We start from the raw sequence: 16,529 nt of genomic DNA, 5'->3' as shown, positions 1-16,529 counted from the left end.
GATTCCCAATTGGATACTGACTTTTACTAATAGCTGTAAAGGACATTATGGGGACAATTGGGGGAAGCTGAATATGGACATTAGATAATAGCATTGGGTTGATGCGAAATTTCCTGAGGGTAATGCATTTTATTTTGGTAACGTGAGACATGGATGCTGAAGTATTTAGGAGGAGGATGTCACCTGCAGTGAATTAATAGTTGAGGATAAAAAGTGGGGTAGAGGTGATAGAAAGAAATAAATTGTGGCAAACTGTTGTCAGCTGCTGAATCTAGGTATATGGGTGTTCACTCTAGTCTATGTTCACCTGGTTTGTATGTTTGACATTTTTTCAAAATAAAAAACTGCAGGGGAAAAAAAAACAAACCTGTCACTATGAGGGACACAGAGATGTGCCAATCAGATCCGGATGCAAACCGAGGCCTTCGTCCCAAATGTTGGCTTGCAGACACCTTCTGTGGCCCATCCCTCCAGGGGCTGCTCGAGTTGCACAGCGGCCCTTCCCAAGGCCATGTCCTTGCAAGGTTGGCCCTGTGCCCTTTTCCAGACGCAGGAGCATGTGGCTTGGGCATTCCTGTCCAGGAGGACGGCTGTGGTGTGCTGTTATCACCGGAGCTGTCCCGTGAGCAAACACGTCGCCCAAGGCCACCTTGCGTCACAGCTCAACTTCTCCCTCCTTCCACCCCTGCTGCTTCTTCCCCTCCCACCTCGCAGGGTGATCCCGACCCTAAACTGCGTCTCCCTCACTTCTGGGGAAACCAGACCCGCCGGGCCTCCCAGCAGAGCCCCCTCCGACACCCCCAAATCAAACTGGGACACGCTCAACCTCTCCCGCCCTGCGAGCATCCTCGCCACACCACCTTCGTTATCTGACACCATCCCTATCTGACGCGGCCCCGGCAGGTGCGGGGTCCCGCTGGCGCCGCCCGCCCGCCCGCCCGCCAGCCGCGGGGCGGGCCCTCGGCCGTCAATCTCGCGGCCCGCCGGCGCCGAGTGGCGCCTGCGGTGGCCCGGAGTCAGCTCAGGGGGTGGGGCGAGGCGCGCGGCCAATCGCGGGTCTCGGGGCCGCCGGCCGCGCCGGGGCCGATTGGTCGTCTATAGGAACGCGTCTGCCTGGGGGCGGGGCTTCGGGTGGGCTCCGCCAGGCCGGGACTCCGGGACACGGGCGGGTTCGGAGCCGGGCGCTCAGGTGAGCGGGGGCCGTGCAGCAGGTGGGGGGCCCGCGGGTCGGCGGGGCGTGCGCGGGTCGAGATGCTGTGCGTGCAGGTGAACCGGCGGGGGTGGTCGAGGGCGGGGTGCCCGCTCTGTGCCCCCCTGAGCTCTTCCTGCAGCAACGTGAGTAAAGAACCGGGCGCCACATCGGGTGCCCAGATTTAAGACGCGGGCAACGAGGGGCTGCCCAGTGGAGGGAAGAGGACCTTTTGTATCCTCTTGGTAGCGGAAAATGAGCCGCTCAGAAGAGCGCAATTCGGCGACTTTCTTCTTGATAAAATGTTGAGGAGTCTTTTTTTTTTTTTTTTTTTTGGATGCATATCCAGTTTACTTATTTATGTATTTATTATTTAATTTATTTTTATTTTTTTTTCAACGTTTATTTATTTTTGGGACAGAGAGAGACAGAGCATGAACGGGGGAGGGGCAGAGAGAGAGGGAGACACAGAATCGGAAACAGGCTCCAGGCTCTGAGCCATCAGCCCAGAGCCCGACGCGGGGCTCGAACTCACGGACCGCGAGATCGTGACCTGGCTGAAGTCGGACGCTTAACCGACTGCGCCACCCACGCGCCCCTTAATTTATTTTTAAAATTTACATCCAAGTTAGTTAGCATATAGGGCAACAGTGATTTCCAGAGTAGATTCCTTAATGCCCCTCCCCCCTCCCACAGCCCCTCCAGCAACCCTCTGTTTGTTCTCTGTATTTAAGAGTCCCTTGTGTTTTTGTCCCTCTCCCTGTTTTTATATTATTTTTGCTTCCCTTCCTTTATGGTCATCTGTTTTGTCTCTTAAAGTCCTCATATGAGTGAAGTTATATATTTGTCTTTCTCTGCCTAATTTCGTTTAGCGTAATACCGTCTAGTTCCGTCCACGTAGTTGCAAATGGCAAGATTTCATTCTTTTTGAAGGCCGAGTAAGACTCCGTTGTATCTATATCCCACATCTTCTTGATCCATTCATCCATCAGTGGCCATTTGGGCTCTTTCCATCCTTTGGCTGTTGTTGATAGGGCTGCTATAAACATGGGGGTGCATGTGTCCCTTCGAAACAGCACACCTGTATCCCATGGATAAATGCCTCCTAGTGCGATTGCTGGGTCATAGGGTAGTTCTATTTTTAGTTTTTGGAGGACCCTCCACACTGTTTTCCAGCGTGGCTGCACCAGCTTGCATTCCCACCAGCAGTGCAAAAGAGACCCTCTCTCTCCGCATCCTCGCCAACATCTGTCGTTGCCTGAGTTGCTCATGGGAGCCATTCTGACCAGTGTCAGGTGGTGTCTCGCTGTGGTTTTGATTTGTATTTTCCTGATGGTGAGTGATGTGGAGCATTTTTTCATGTGTCGGTCGGCCATCTGGATGTCTTCTTTGGAGAAGTGTCTATTCATGTCTTTTGCCCATTTCTTCTCTGGATTATTTGTTTTTTTGGGTGTTGAGTTTGCGAAGTTTTTTATAGATTTTGGATACTAACCCTTTATCTGATGTGTCGTTTGCAAATATCTTCTTCCATTCTGTCGGTTGCCTTTTAGTTTTGGTGATTGTTTCCTTCGCTGTGCAGAAGCTTTTGATTTTGATGAGGTCCCAATAGTTCATTTTTGTTTCTGTTTCCCTTGCTTCCGGAGACGTGTGGAGTAAGAAGTTGCTGCGGCCGAGGTCAAAGAGGTTTTTTGCTGCTTTCTCCTCGAGGACTTTGATGGCTTCCTGTCTTACACTTAGGACTTTCATCCATTTTGAGTTTATTCTTGTGTCTGGTGTAAGAAAGTGGTCCGGGTTCATTCTTCTGCGTGTCGCTGTCCAGTTTTCCCAGCACCCCTTGCTGAAGAGACTGTCTTTATTCCATCGGATATTCTTTCCTGCTTTGTCAAAGATTAGTTGGCCATACGTTTGTGGGTCCATTTCTGGGTTCTCTATTCTGTTCCATTGACCTGAGTGTCTGTTCTTGTGCCAGGACCATACTGTCTTGATGATGACAGCTTTGTGATACGGCTTGAAGTCCGAGTCTGGTTTGTTTGTTTTTTTTCCAAAAATACATGAATGGCTGGGTTATGGGCGATGAGAAACAGGGGCCGTGAGAGGCCCGTTGTAAAGTTCAGAATAACTCCTGATAACAGCTAATCTTCCTGGGTGCAGTGCCAGGTACTATTCTAGCAGGCAGCCAAGAGCGTTTCTGGGAACCTTCTCTGAACAGTACCGGGTCGGGTTTGGAGACTTGTTAGTCTGAGAGTAATAGAGACTGAGAAATACAGACCTGCCCAAACTGAACCTAAGATGAAAACGGATGATAAAGATCAGAATCTGTGAGAGGGTGATTAGCTGCTCTCCTGGTGTGAAGACAGTTCTTTCCAGAGGCCGGGTAGACCTGCCTGTCCACCCAGCATCTACTCATAGGAATTTATGGGGTCCAGGAGGGCTCTGAGCACTCGATGCCATGACCTCATATCCTTGAGTAAGTGGGTGACAGCTGCTTTGTGGATGAGGAAAACAGGCCTGGCAAGTGTTGCCACAAGTCGAATTCTAAGCGAGCAGCAGGATCCGGTCCTGCTGAGAACTCACAGCCTTGATGGTGACCGAGGGACCCCCCCCCCTCCCCGGGCATTTACTGCACCAGCCCCCAGGATCTCTGCCATGGTCCTGGTGTCTAGTGCATCCCCAAATTACTACATCTTCAAGATGCCAAAAAGCTGCTAAGTCATCTGTTGTGTGGGTCTCAGCCCATAGAGAGTGATGCTGTGGCCCGGAATGCCCGAGGCACCCTCCTGGGCTCATGTTACTGTGGCGGGTCCCCCCTCCCCACCAGCATGGCCGGATCACCCTTTGGGCCCTTATAATTGCAGGACCCACCTTAGCAACAAGCACTGGGGAGCTCCAAGGAGCAAGGTTTATCACTCACAGGTCCTGGAGGGTACACAGAATGCCCAGAGCCACAGTGAGCTCATGGGTGGGGAGAGAGAGAGAGAGAGAGAGAGAGAGAGAGAGAGAGAGAAGAGAGAGAGAATAGATCTGGGGCTCTGCCTTCTTTAGGCTCAAGGGTGGAGGCCTGAGGTTTCATGGGTTCACTCTTTATTGGCCAGTTAAAACATAAGAGTGGGAATAAGGGCTTGGGAAGAAGTGAATCCTGTAGCGGTCAGCCATCTTGGTCTTCTAGGGCTTTCTGAAAGGGTGGGAGTGGCCTGGTTCCTTCTCTGGTCGTTTTGCTGGTAGCTGGGTCAAGCAGCAGCAATATGTTTATTTGGGATGGATGTCTTTGCCACAAATGCCTTGGCAGTCAGAAGCTTGAGGTCAGGCACTTATACTGCATCATCCTCAGACCCTCAGGACCGATGTCCCTTTAGCTTTGGCCCGTGGAACTAAAAAACCAGTTGAGAGAGCTGACCAGGGTGCCGGAAAGCCCCAACCATTTCCCTGGCTCATCTTTAGTGTGGGACACTAACCATCCCATCCCTCATCCAGCTTTAATAACAGAACCTCATGCGCATAGGCCTTCATGACCCCAGACACTCAGGAAGGTCACTGGGTCCCGTGAGTGTACAGAGGGCCAGGCTCCGAGCCCAGGTCACTCTTGCTGCTGCTCTGTGTTCTGAGGCTCTCACTGGCTCCTAGAATGTACCAATGGAATGTGCTAACTCTAGGGGGCTTGATTCGGGCTGATGCACGCATGAGCAAGCTTCTAGAAATGTTGCAGAGGCTGCTTGGTATAAGTCTTCAAAGGAAATGCCTTTTGGTTCATTGCTGTCCGTCAGGTCTGCAGCTGCCTGTTAAGGCTCATGTCTGAGGTGACGCCTCCATGGAGATCTCTATTCAGTGCCACCCATTGTCGTCAAGTACCTACCATTTGCCAGGTACTGTGTGTACTAGGCAAAGAAGCTGGGTGGTAATACTCCCTTCTTCCTCCCCTCCCGTGCGGGCTGTCTTCCACTTTTGAACCTTGGCACACTGACCTTGTACTTCTTGCTTGGTTCCAACAGGCCTTGAATAAATACTGTGTGGGTCCTGATCTACCTTCGGTCCTGAAATGTCAGCAACCTGATGTATTTATCATCTTTGTGTCCCTGCAGGACTTTGTTCAGTGGGTTGAGAAGGATCAAGCAGGCCTTGTGAATCATAAGAGTCTAGAGATTTTAGAGCGGCCCATTTGAGAAGGAAGACTTCAATTCTGTTGTGAAATCCCTACACAAGAGGTTGGAGGTAAGCATGTCTCAGCACTGTTGTTCATGGGCATAGACAGTGACTTTTTAGCTTTGAAAAAGTAGACAGCTGGTTCATCAACTCCTGTCTGTGAGTCTTAGGAATAAAATAAAATATACCCCAAATACCTCCGTCTCCCCTGTTTCCACATACCTTTTGCCAAGAATATGACTTACACGTTTATTATAGGATTCATTGCTTATGCCTGAGGGGACTCCTGGGTGAATGAATTCTATAATCTCAAAAAATACTTATTTGGGCTTATTTTAACCTGTAGAAGATACACTTTTTCCTTTTAGCAGCGTTTTCTGTTTGGCCTTTCCACACTTAGTTCTTTTTTTTTTTAAAGTAGGATCCACACCCAACGTGGTGCTTAAACTCACAACCTGAGATCAAGAGTCTCATGCCCCACTGACTGAGCCAGCCAGACGCCCCTACCACACTTAGTTCCGAGCCTACAGGTTTCTGGCCATTTTGCAGTTTTCTACCATGTTTAATCAAGGTGACTGCCATGCACCAGGCTCTGTATTCGGTTTTGGGGCTGTAGAGTTGGAAGGTCCATAAAGAGTTCTTCACCCTGCCTTGTACATCATAGACAGACATTCCATAAACTAACCTGTGAAAATTAAGTGATAACGGGTACAGTTCCCACACTGCAAATGAAAATGCTTTTTGTCGCTGAAATTTTTTTTAATGAATGTACCTTTGTATTAAAGTAACTCATGCTCGGGGCGCCTGGGTGGCTCAGTCGGTTGGGCGGCCGACTTCGGCTCAGGTCATGATCTCGCGGTCCGTGAGTTCGAGCCCCGCGTCGGGCTCTGTGCTGACAGCTCAGAGCCTGGAGCCTGTTTTGGATTCTGTGTCTCCCTTTCTCTGACCCTCCCCCATTCATGCTCTGTCTCTCTCTATCTCAAAAATAAGTAAATGTTAAAAAAATTAAAAAAAAAAAAGTAACTCATGCTCACTTTTTCCAAAAGAAATTAGTGTTAAAAGGCTGATGCATAGAATAAACAGCTCCCTATTTCATCCCATAGTCTTTGTTCCCAGAAGCAAATACTTTTCATTCTTGTAGTTACTTCTGTGTTGCTGTTTTTACCCGCCTATTTTTAAATGATTTGCTTTTGTCACTCCCAACTTCACATGTCCTTCTGCATCCAAACATCTACCAGCCTGTAGCCAGATGTTACGTTGTTATGACAAAGTTGCTAGTATTTACTGTTAAGCCAACTAACGTACTACAATTATGGTGTTTGTTGTTGTTTTTCCCCTTTGTATGACTTTTTATTTTTCCTGGAGTTTGTGATTGCCTCACTTTTTCCACTTACTCAGGTTTTTATGCATCTGTCATTATTTTTTTTCTGAATGCTATAACAGAGCTTCATATATATCCATAATTTTTCTACAGACTCTAACACAATAAAATTCATCATTTCCATTCTCCCTCCTGCTGTAGCCATTCATTTTGTACCAAGGCGGACTGGTTACTGTCTGCTGCACTGCACAGTTCTCATCCCTTCATCTTTCTCTCGGCTTTCTTTTTGTAGTTTTCTTGGATCCTGTGTCTTCTCTGAATAATAATTAACCTGCAAATGGAATTCTAGGTTGCAAAAAAGTTTCCCTCAAAGTTTTTAAAGTTTTCCATCGTTGTCTTCTAGAATCCAACGGGTTGCTGATATGATTCTTAATCCTGGATTTTTTTTAATGTTTATTTATTTGGCAGGGGGAGGGGCAGAGAGAAAGAGGGAGAGAGAGAATCCCAAGCAGGCTCCATGCTTAGTGCAGAGCCCGACATGGGGCCCAATCCCATGACCATGATTTCGTGACCTGAACCAAAATCGGAAGTCAGATGCTCAACCGAATGAGCCATGCAGGCGCCCCTCTTTTAGAGCTTTTCTCTAAAAGCCTTTAAAATCATGTGTTCTTACCTCCAGTGTTTTGAAACTTCACTGTTAGAACTTATTCTGGAAGTGTAGATGTCACTGCTTCCCCCTTGGACAAGTTCAGTTCTTTCACCTTTTTTTTTAGAGTGATTATTTATTGAATGCACTGTCCTAGGACTTGGTAGTAGAGCAATGGATAGGACACGTGGTTCCTGCCCTTGGGGAGCTTACATTCTAATGGAGGGAGGCAGTCAATAGACACGCACTCAAATAAATTAAAGAATTCTACATAATGAGGACATGAGAAAATAAAGTAGCAGGTGGAGTGCCTCAGCAAGGGACTACAGGCAGTGTAGAAGCACTGATTGGCCTGTATATTGGTTCAAGATGAATGGCTATGGGGGAGAGGGGGCATGGAAATGATAAATTTTATTGTGTTTGAATATGTAGAAAAGTTGCTGGTATGTACATTAGCTGTGGTAGAGCATTCACAAAAAAACGTTAGCAATAGGCGCATAGAAATCTTCACAAATGGAAAAAGTGGGGCGCCCATTAACTCCAGGAAATATAAAAAGTCACACTAAGGAGGGGCCATTTTACAAAAGTCCCGAATGAGGAGACCTGTAAATTAAGTTCTAAGCAGAAGCAGCAGGTGTCATGAACGAGATGAACCATATCCAAGGGGCGTTAAAGACCCCGTGTGCCTGGATTGGAAGGTATGAGGAGAGAGGGGTGGGGGGGGGAAAGCAGGCAGGAGGGGATCGCAAGAGGCCTCAGAGCCATGGCTGACCCGGTTCATGCGGTAAGAGGGCGTTCTGCCGCAACCTGGAGAATTAATCAAGATGAGCGACAGAAGTAGGAGGGCCAGGTGGGAGGTTATTGCAGATTCCGGGAGAGAGAGACTGAAGTGCAGTCTACAATCTCTTCCCTGCCTGGAACCTGCCATCCAGAACAAGGTAGCGAGGAGGCTAGTAGAAGAGCCAGTCCTGCAGAAGTTCCGAGCAGGGGCAGATGTGGGAGATAATGGTGGCTGTTCTCCGTGGGACGATCTGAGTAGGACGTGTCTTCTTTCCTCAGGGCCCAATGGCTGCAAAGTCCCAGCCCGACGCTCCCCAAACCAAGAGTCGGGACAGCTTTGCCAACGGTGGGGCTGCCACTCAGGGGCAGTGGGGCCGTGCCTGGTAAGGCCTTGACAGTCTTCCCAACTAGAAAATGGAGCGAGATCTTAGTGAGAGGTGGCCCACCCTTGGGATCTTACGGACCGATCAAAAACACGAGTTTTATCATTAAGACTAACGAGAGATAAGCCGTCGCCCATTTTGTAAAGTAAGGGATTGGAGAAGGAATGAAAAGCTGGCTAAAACGGGCTGGCTCTGGTGGCGCAGTATCCTGTTGTCTGTATCCTCCTTGGATCGGAGGGCGTGGGGACTCGGGAGTGGGGGAGTGGCCCCCGCGGCCCGGAACCGGAGAGCCTCTGGCCTTGTGGGTCGCGAAAGGCCTCCCAGCGTTCGTATTCCGGGCTCCGGGCTTCCTGTGGATGTCCTCAGATCTGTCAGCCTCCCTGGAGCTGGCGGTGGAGCACGCACATTGAGCGGTCCCTGCAGGCAATGGGGAGCCCTTTGCACCGAGAGCGAACGGCTGTTGGAAACAACGGGACCCGTCCCCACGTGCGGTGCGTTGTCGAGGAGGCCACGTGGCTGGGGGGGGGCCCCCCGCGTGACCGCCTGCCATCTGCTGTTGCAGGGAGGTGGACTGGTTTTCGCTGGCCAGCGTCCTCTTTCTGCTGCTTTTGGCCCCTTTCATCGTATACTACTTCATCATGGCGTGTGACCAGTACGGCTGCTCCCTCACTGCCCCCGTGGTGGACCTCGCCACCGGGCGCGCTCGTCTCGCAGACATCTGGGCCAAGACGCCGCCCGTGACAAAGGAAGCGGCCCAGCTCTACGCCTTGTGGGTCACGTTCCAGGTCAGCCTCCCTGGAGGGTGGTTGGGGCGCGGCGGGCGTGCGGCGTCCCTCCGGCCGGGAGAGTCCTGGCCGTTGGTCCGGGAAATGGGATCTGGGCTCGGGTTGGCGCTCTCCTTCCCAGGACCCGGCAGGGCATCACGGTGTCTGACGCACCTTCAGTGGGAGCCTCCCCGTAGTTCAGGGGCGTGTGCAGCCCTGCAGGGACATGCCGAGAAGTAGGGAGCGAGGCCCTGTGGGAGGGAGTGAGGCAGGGCTGGCCCGGGGAAGCCCCACGCACGACGGGAAGCGTATCTTATCAGTAGCCCCTGAGAAGGAGCATTCCGGCCCCCAGAGGTGCGCTCTCGGTTACGAGAGACCCCACTCGGCAAAGCCAAGGCCTGTGTTCCCAGCAGGGGGCCACACGGTCCTGGCCACGGACGTCCTCGACTCCGTTGTGACCCCACTGGCCTCTGAGACCAGAAGTTCACCAGGAAGGAGCTGTTTGCACAGAGGACCTGGTGAACAGGGAGAGCTGTGTATCATCTGAATCCAGGGAAAAGGTGGCGGGAGAAGGCTCCCTCCACACCCCGGGTTTCCTGCCCTAGAGGAAAGCTCCGGCCGTTCGTCGCGGTTTCTCCTCAGGGTGCCAGCTGGTGGGCGTTAGAGCCCCTGTCGTTTCTGGTCTCTCGGTCCCGTTGGGTGAAAAGATGAGAAGGGGCAGCAGGAATCACAGAAGCCTAAAAGTAGAGATATCGGAGGCCGAGCGGCTAAAACAAACGTTACGCAGCCATCCGAAGGAAGCACCCACCTGTGCTACAGCGTGGACGGACCTTGAGAACATTCGCTGAGGGAAGGGAGCCAGTTACGGAAGGCCCCAGGGCGCCGTGATTCCATTTATGTGAAACACCAGGGTGCGAAAGTCCGTAGAGACAGAAAGTGGGTTAATGGTGGTTGGGGGGGCAGCGGGAGGGGTTGGGGAGCGACTGCGAATGGGGGTGGTGAATGTGTTGCGGGTGGTGGTGCTTGCTCACTGTGTAAATGCGCTAAATGACACTGAAAACGTGTCACGAGGGCGACTTGTACGGCCGGGAATTCTTGCAAATTTTTAAATGGCTCCAGAAGTGTGAGTGGGAAGGGCTCCCGAGCAGGAAGTTCATTACTGGCTGCTTTGGGCCAGTAACGAACTTCCTGCTCGGGGCTCCTCCCCCTTCAGAGCCCCCGGCCGGCCTGCCTGCCTGCCGCCAGGGCTCCAGAGCCACACACTCTTCCAGAAGGAGTACCCGACCGTAACCTGGATTTCTGCCACGGGTCGCGTCGGTTAACGAAAGCAAGGGTCAAGCAGACCCCCCAGGCCATGGGTCAAGCAGCTTAAAATCCCCACCGCAGGTGCTTTTGTACTCGGCGCTGCCTGACTTCTGCCATAAGTTCCTGCCCGGCTACGTGGGAGGCGTTCAAGAGGGCGCCGTGACCCCCGCAGGTAACCTGAGCCCGCAGGCCTCCCTTCTCCTCTCCCTGCCTCTTTGTCTCATGGGGCCTGCCCTCTCCCAGGCGGCTCCCGTCCCCAGGTGTGCTCACACTTGAAAGTGTGACAAAGTGACAAAATGAGTGTGAATTTTGCTCGGCCACTGCCGCGGCCCCGGGCCCCGATCGTCTCAGGGCAGCCTGGGACTGACCCGGCCGTGAGTTGGAACATCAGGCCCTTCGGTGAACAGGGGGCCGAGTGGTCCCCGGCCCCACGGCCGGTTGTCACAGCTGGGATCCTGGAGCATCTCCCCACCGAGAACACCACAGCCACCAGCAGCATCCAGGAGGGGTGGCTCCTGTTCAGGTCACCAAGAGCCCTGCAGGGGGGGACGCCACCCCTGTCCCTGCCTGCAGACAGCCCCCAGGGCCGCGGGGAGGCTGTGGTGCTTGCTGACAAGTATGTTAGGGGCATCCTCACTCCCTAGCGAACTGCATCCATCCATCCACCCGTTCACCCACCTACCGGAGCTCACTAGGGAGAATCAGAACCAAAGGGTGAGTCTGCCCGTTCCCTCGTCCAAGGACCCCGAAAGCAGGAGCAGTTAATCCCCGGACTAACAGCGTGATGTGTGCTGCTGGCATTTTGGCCCGGGGCCCCGAGCTGTAGGGGAAGCTGACTGGCTTCCGGGCCTTGGCCTGGGTGTCCCAGACGGGCCCCCGAGCAGCAGCCGAGGCCCAGAAAGCAAGTAGGGCCTGGGCTGGCCGCCCGTTTTCAGGCGGAAACGCTTTGATTTTTAAATCGTCGCTCTGCAGGGGTTATTAACAAGTATGAAATCAACGGTCTGCAGGCGTGGCTCATCACGCACCTTCTCTGGTTTGCAAATTCGCACTTCCTGTCGCTGTTCTCCCCCACCATCATCTTCGACAACTGGATACCGCTGCTGTGGTGCGCCAACATCCTCGGCTACACGGTTTCCACCTTCGCAATGATCAAGGGCTACTTCTTCCCCACCAATGCCAAAGACTGGTACGTTCTTCGGCGGCTGGTCAAGCCTAACGTGGGATGTGGATGCTTCCACCCCTAACCTTTCTCTGTGACCTTGGGATAGGAGTCGTGAAGCCCTGAGGATCGAGAATCCTTGAAGGGAGAGCCTGATGGAACCCGCTTGATTCTGGGGAACATCCTTTCTATGTGTCTGGGGGCCTTCCTCTGCCTTAGGAAGCATGCAGTTGAAGGTGGCCAAGTCCATCTTTGGCCGAGTCGTCACCTGTAGGGCTGTCACGGGAGCAGGGAAGTCAGCCCGTTGCTTCCATTTGGGAACATGAGTGTGGCCTGGAACAATCTTAGTGAGGAGTGTGGTTATCTCGGTGGCTTCAGTGTAGCACTTCCCAGGGAGAGCCCTACTGGTTCCTGCCTTCTCACGGAAGTCTTGGGTTGTGCTCCCCACAGCCAGCCTTCTCTTCACCTAGCTCTTTATCCATCCACCCACCCATCCACCTACCATCATCCATCCATCCACCCATTCACACACCTACCCAGCCACTCATCCAACCCATCCACCTACCCACCCACCCATCCATCCATCTATCCATCCATCCAACCAACCACTCATCCATCTAACCCATCCACCCACTCATCCATCCACCATCATCCATCCACCCATCCATCCACCCACCCATTCACCCACCTACCCACCTACTCATCCAACCCATCCACCCACCCATCCCTCTACCATCATCCATCCACCCATCCATCTACCCATCCATCCACCATCATGCATCCATCCACCCATCCACCCACCCACCTACCCACCCATCCATCCACCCATCCATCCTCTATCCACCCACCCATCCCTCCACCATCATCCACCATCATCCATCCACCCACCCACCTATCCATCCATCTACCCATCCTTCCATCTATCCACTCACCCATCCATCCACCATCATCCATCCACCCATCCACCCACCTACCCACCCATCCATCCACCCATCCATCCCATCCACTCACCCATCCACCTAACCCATCCACCTACTCATCCATCCACCATCATCCATCCACCCATCCATCTAATGCATCCATCCATCAATCCATCTATCTACCTACCTACCCATCTAACCATTCAATCCATCTATTCCATTCATCCCACTTGTTCATCCACCTGTTCACCCCTATCCTTCATCCCTGGCTCCTTCAATCCCTCCATCCATCCCTCCCTCCAACAACAGATGTTGGTTGGGTTCCTCCTGTAGATGGGTGTCAGCAGTCACAAACAAGATTCTTATGCTTGGGTGCCTACATTTTAGTCCCAAATACATTTAGGGGCCCAAATAAAAAGAAAGTGTGTTTCCGTTAACTCTTGCTCTTGGGAAATGTCTCTGGATGACGGTGCTTTGTGGTCTGTGTGGTAATTAGGTAATGAGGCTGATCTTCTGTGGCTCATGCTAATCGTCTTTGCTGCTTTATAATCAATCGCCTGTTGTAGACTTTGTATGTTTTGCTTTTTTTACTTAACATAACTGAGGCACGTGGACGTGAAAATGTTTTTGCCATTAACACAGAAACCCCTATGTGTCTGCAAGTTATTCGCGAGGAGGGTCTCCATATCAGTCATCTTGGCTGATTCTCTGGTCACCCATTGGGAGGGCTGTGGGGGAGGAACCGGGGCAACGAATGTCCAGCAAGGGTTGGTGGTGGGCCCCCAAGCCAGGCACCTTGCTCTGGACTCGCTACCCTTCCTCACTCTCTACCTAGGTGGGATTTATAATTTCACTTGCCCGTGGGGACCCGGGCACCGGGAGTCACCGCAAACTGCATGCTTGGCTATGCAACGAAATATTCGTGAAGTCAAGCCAGTTATGCAGCTCAGCCACGCCAGGCCTCAAGGGGGCCTGGAGGAGGGTGGGGAGAAGCCCAGCTGGTTGAGGGAAGACTTAAGCAGAAAGTGTGCGCTTTCGTGGGACGCAGTGAGCACCTCAGGTGCCAGGTCTCACGGTGGCTCTGCCGGGCCGTAGCCGAGTGCCAAGGGAGAGCAGGGAGGCCTTGGGAAGCGAGAGGGGCCGGTGTGCGTCCTCCGGCTGCCCGCATCCCTGAGCTGACGCAAGGGCCAGGCTCGACGCCCTTGTCCATGTGCACACACGGGCCTCTTGTCGCGAGACGGGCTCCTTAGCGAAACGTATCTGCTGTTTCTATTTTCAAGCAAATTCACGGGCAATTTCTTTTACGACTACATGATGGGCATTGAGTTTAACCCCCGAATCGGGAAGTGGTTCGACTTCAAGCTGTTTTTCAACGGACGCCCTGGGATCGTTGCCTGGACCCTCATCAACCTGTCCTTTGCAGCCAAGCAGCGGGAGCTCTACGGCCAAGTGACCAATGCCATGGTCCTGGTCAACGTCCTGCAGGTAGCCTGTCTGCGGCCAAAGGGGAGGGAGCTCCAAGGCTTGCTGGGCCCCGGGAAATCCTGAAAGCCAGATGCGTCTTGAAGAACCTCACTCCACTGCTCTTAGAAGGGAGTCGGGCCCCTGCCCGTGCATCTCTGAGGAGCGGGCTAGCGAGCACGTAGCGAAAGGTCCCTCATTGTCTGCCAGGCGCCGCGCCGGCCCTGCGGTCTCATTGGGCTCGGAGCCTCTTTCCCGGCAGGCTCTCTCAGGCTAAGGGCTCCCTCGCTGGCCTCCCGGGCCCCCCACGCCCCAGCCCCGTGGAGCACGTCACCGAGGAGCTCGGCGACACCCCGCGTGCCATCTCCTCATCTACGCGGGCGTGGTTTTCCCTGGGGCCCCTTGGTGGCCGTGGCCGGCACGTGACGGGTCCTGTTTTGTAGGCCATCTACGTGCTGGACTTCTTCTGGAACGAAGCCTGGTACCTGAAAACCATTGACATCTGCCACGACCACTTTGGGTGGTACTTGGGCTGGGGGGACTGCGTCTGGCTGCCGTACCTCTACACGCTGCAGGTGAGGAGCGGGGTGGCCGGCCTGGCGGGGCTTGCAGCTCTCTGGTCCCCAGGCACGCCCAGGGTGGCCCTCGGCAGACACAGCCAAGCACGTGCTGAGATCCCCTCTTGCACAAGTGGGGGACAGTCGAGTCTGGAGACGGGAGGCTGCCCCGTTTCCAGGAAGAAGGAGGCTTGGTGCATTAGTGAGCTTGGGCCCCGGGACAGATACCATAGACAGGCGTGGACAACAGACAGCCACCGTCCCCGTCCCGGAGGCCAGAGCCCGAGGTCCAGGCGTGGGCAGGGCTGGGTTCCCCTGAGGCCTCTCTCCTAGTGCGTGGACAGCCGTCCTCTCCCTGTGCCCTCACGGGGTCGTCCCTCTGCGCGTGTCTGGGTCCTCATCACCTCTTCTTTTTCTTTTTAATATTTATTTATTTTTGAGAGAGGGACAGAGTGTTGAGTGGGGGAGGGGCAGAGAGAGGGAGACACAGAATCCAAAGCAGGCTCCAGGCTGTCAGCACAGAGCCCAACGCGGGGCTCGAACCCATGAACCGTGAGTTCATGACCTGAGCTGAAGTCGGATGCTTAACCGACTGAGCCACCCAGGCGCCCCTGATCCCCTCTTCTTACAAGGACCCTGGTCACACGGGTTCAGGGCCCACCCTGGTGACCCCGTGCCACCTTGCTTACTCTTAATAGACCCACTCTCCAGGTAGGTTCACATTCTGGGGTCCTGGGGGTCAGGGCTCCAACATAGGGATTGGGGGGGGGACACAGGTCAGCCCATGACACTTAAGAAAGATGACAGGGTGTAGACTTTCGGTAAAAAGGAATCGTTTGGCTGAACTGGGTGATGGGGGGTGGTATTCATATTCACACTTATTCAAATCTTAATGCTTGAAGGAAAAGAGGATTTCTTACCTTTTTTTGTTCCTTAAATACTTGACGAGGGTCTGTGTGGCACCAGGCATGTGATGGGGACGTGGGAGCAAAGGAGACGTGTGTGGGCCCTGCCCGCTTCGGGCTCGCGGCTGGTGGGAGAGGCCAGGCAGCAGGCAGCCCGGTGCAGGGAAGGGGTGCTGGAGAGACGCGGGGTCATCGGCTCCTGAGGGAGGGCCCAGGAGGAGCCCCCGGCCTGCCACCGGCAGCTGGCAAACGCATCCGGAGATCAGCACGGCCTGGCTGAGAGCGGGACGGCGAGGCTGGCGGGTGAGGACGTTCCAGACGGGTGGGCTGGCACGTGCCGTCTCACTGCACGGAGAGTTCAGGAGGACGTCGGGCCCGGGCTCTGAGGGGGAGACCCTGTGCCAAGGAACGGCAGTCTGGAGTCCTCAGGAGAGGCCTGGCCTGCATCGCAGAATCGAGGTGTGGAAGCGCTGGCCTGGGGAGCCGCAGGGACCGGGGTTCAGACCGGCGGGGGAGGTGGCCTTGAATGGCCCCAGGCATCCCTGGAAAAGGAGGGCAGCACCGTGTCGGGGCCGGGCGAGGCCGCGCGGGGGCACCGGAGTGGCGCTTGGCGGTGTGGCCCGGCTGCTCGGTCGCTGACCCCCGTCCGCCCGCCCGGCACACCACGCGGGGCTGCCTCGGGGGCAGCCGGGGGGTGCCGGGGGCGGGCCTCGCATCAGGCTCCCACGCCCTGCCAGCTCCCGCGAGAGCCCCGGCTCTGCTGCGCTGGCTGCGGCGGCTTGGACGCCCTGGCCGGGTGCCACCTGCTCATGCCGTGAGTGAGGACGTCCGGGGTCAGAGAGAGGGTGTGGTCAGGGCTCTCGCTTAGCCGGCAGCGAGCAGGGTGGCTGCCTGGGCAGGTTGCGCGAGGGTGGCAGGAACCAACGTGGGAAGGCTCGGTGACCTGCGCCGGGCCCGCACGGGCGAGGGGTTCCGTGCTTACAGCCGGTCGTGCGAGGCCCC

General features: G+C 54.3%; 1 protein-coding gene across 5 annotated transcripts in view; it reads left to right on the top strand.

The window, feature by feature from the left end:
* Window positions 1–1,045: 1,045 nt before the first annotated feature.
* The window catches only part of DHCR7 (7-dehydrocholesterol reductase), a 60,589-nt gene continuing 45,105 nt past the window's right edge, over window positions 1,046–16,529 (top strand). The window contains exons 1-8 of one of the 5 annotated variants that reach the window (XM_045039699.1): window positions 1,046–1,189; window positions 5,266–5,395; window positions 8,353–8,456; window positions 9,019–9,241; window positions 10,607–10,697; window positions 11,498–11,711; window positions 13,885–14,089; window positions 14,509–14,640. In XM_045039699.1, coding sequence (XP_044895634.1) covers window positions 8,359–8,456; window positions 9,019–9,241; window positions 10,607–10,697; window positions 11,498–11,711; window positions 13,885–14,089; window positions 14,509–14,640 — 963 coding nt within the window. In that variant the 5' untranslated portion in view covers window positions 1,046–1,189; window positions 5,266–5,395; window positions 8,353–8,358. Of the gene's footprint in view, window positions 1,190–1,210; window positions 1,336–4,930; window positions 5,050–5,265; window positions 5,396–8,352; window positions 8,457–9,018; window positions 9,242–10,606; window positions 10,698–11,497; window positions 11,712–13,884; window positions 14,090–14,508; window positions 14,641–16,529 lie in introns of those variants that run through there. The other 4 variants (XM_045039702.1, XM_003993771.4, XM_045039701.1 and 1 more) reach the window with 4 other exon arrangements.

The sequence above is a fragment of the Felis catus genome, chromosome D1 (genome assembly GCF_018350175.1).
Source record: "Felis catus isolate Fca126 chromosome D1, F.catus_Fca126_mat1.0, whole genome shotgun sequence".
Lineage (NCBI taxonomy): Eukaryota > Metazoa > Chordata > Mammalia > Carnivora > Felidae > Felis > Felis catus.
This window is presented reverse-complemented; position numbering and strand designations above follow the sequence as displayed.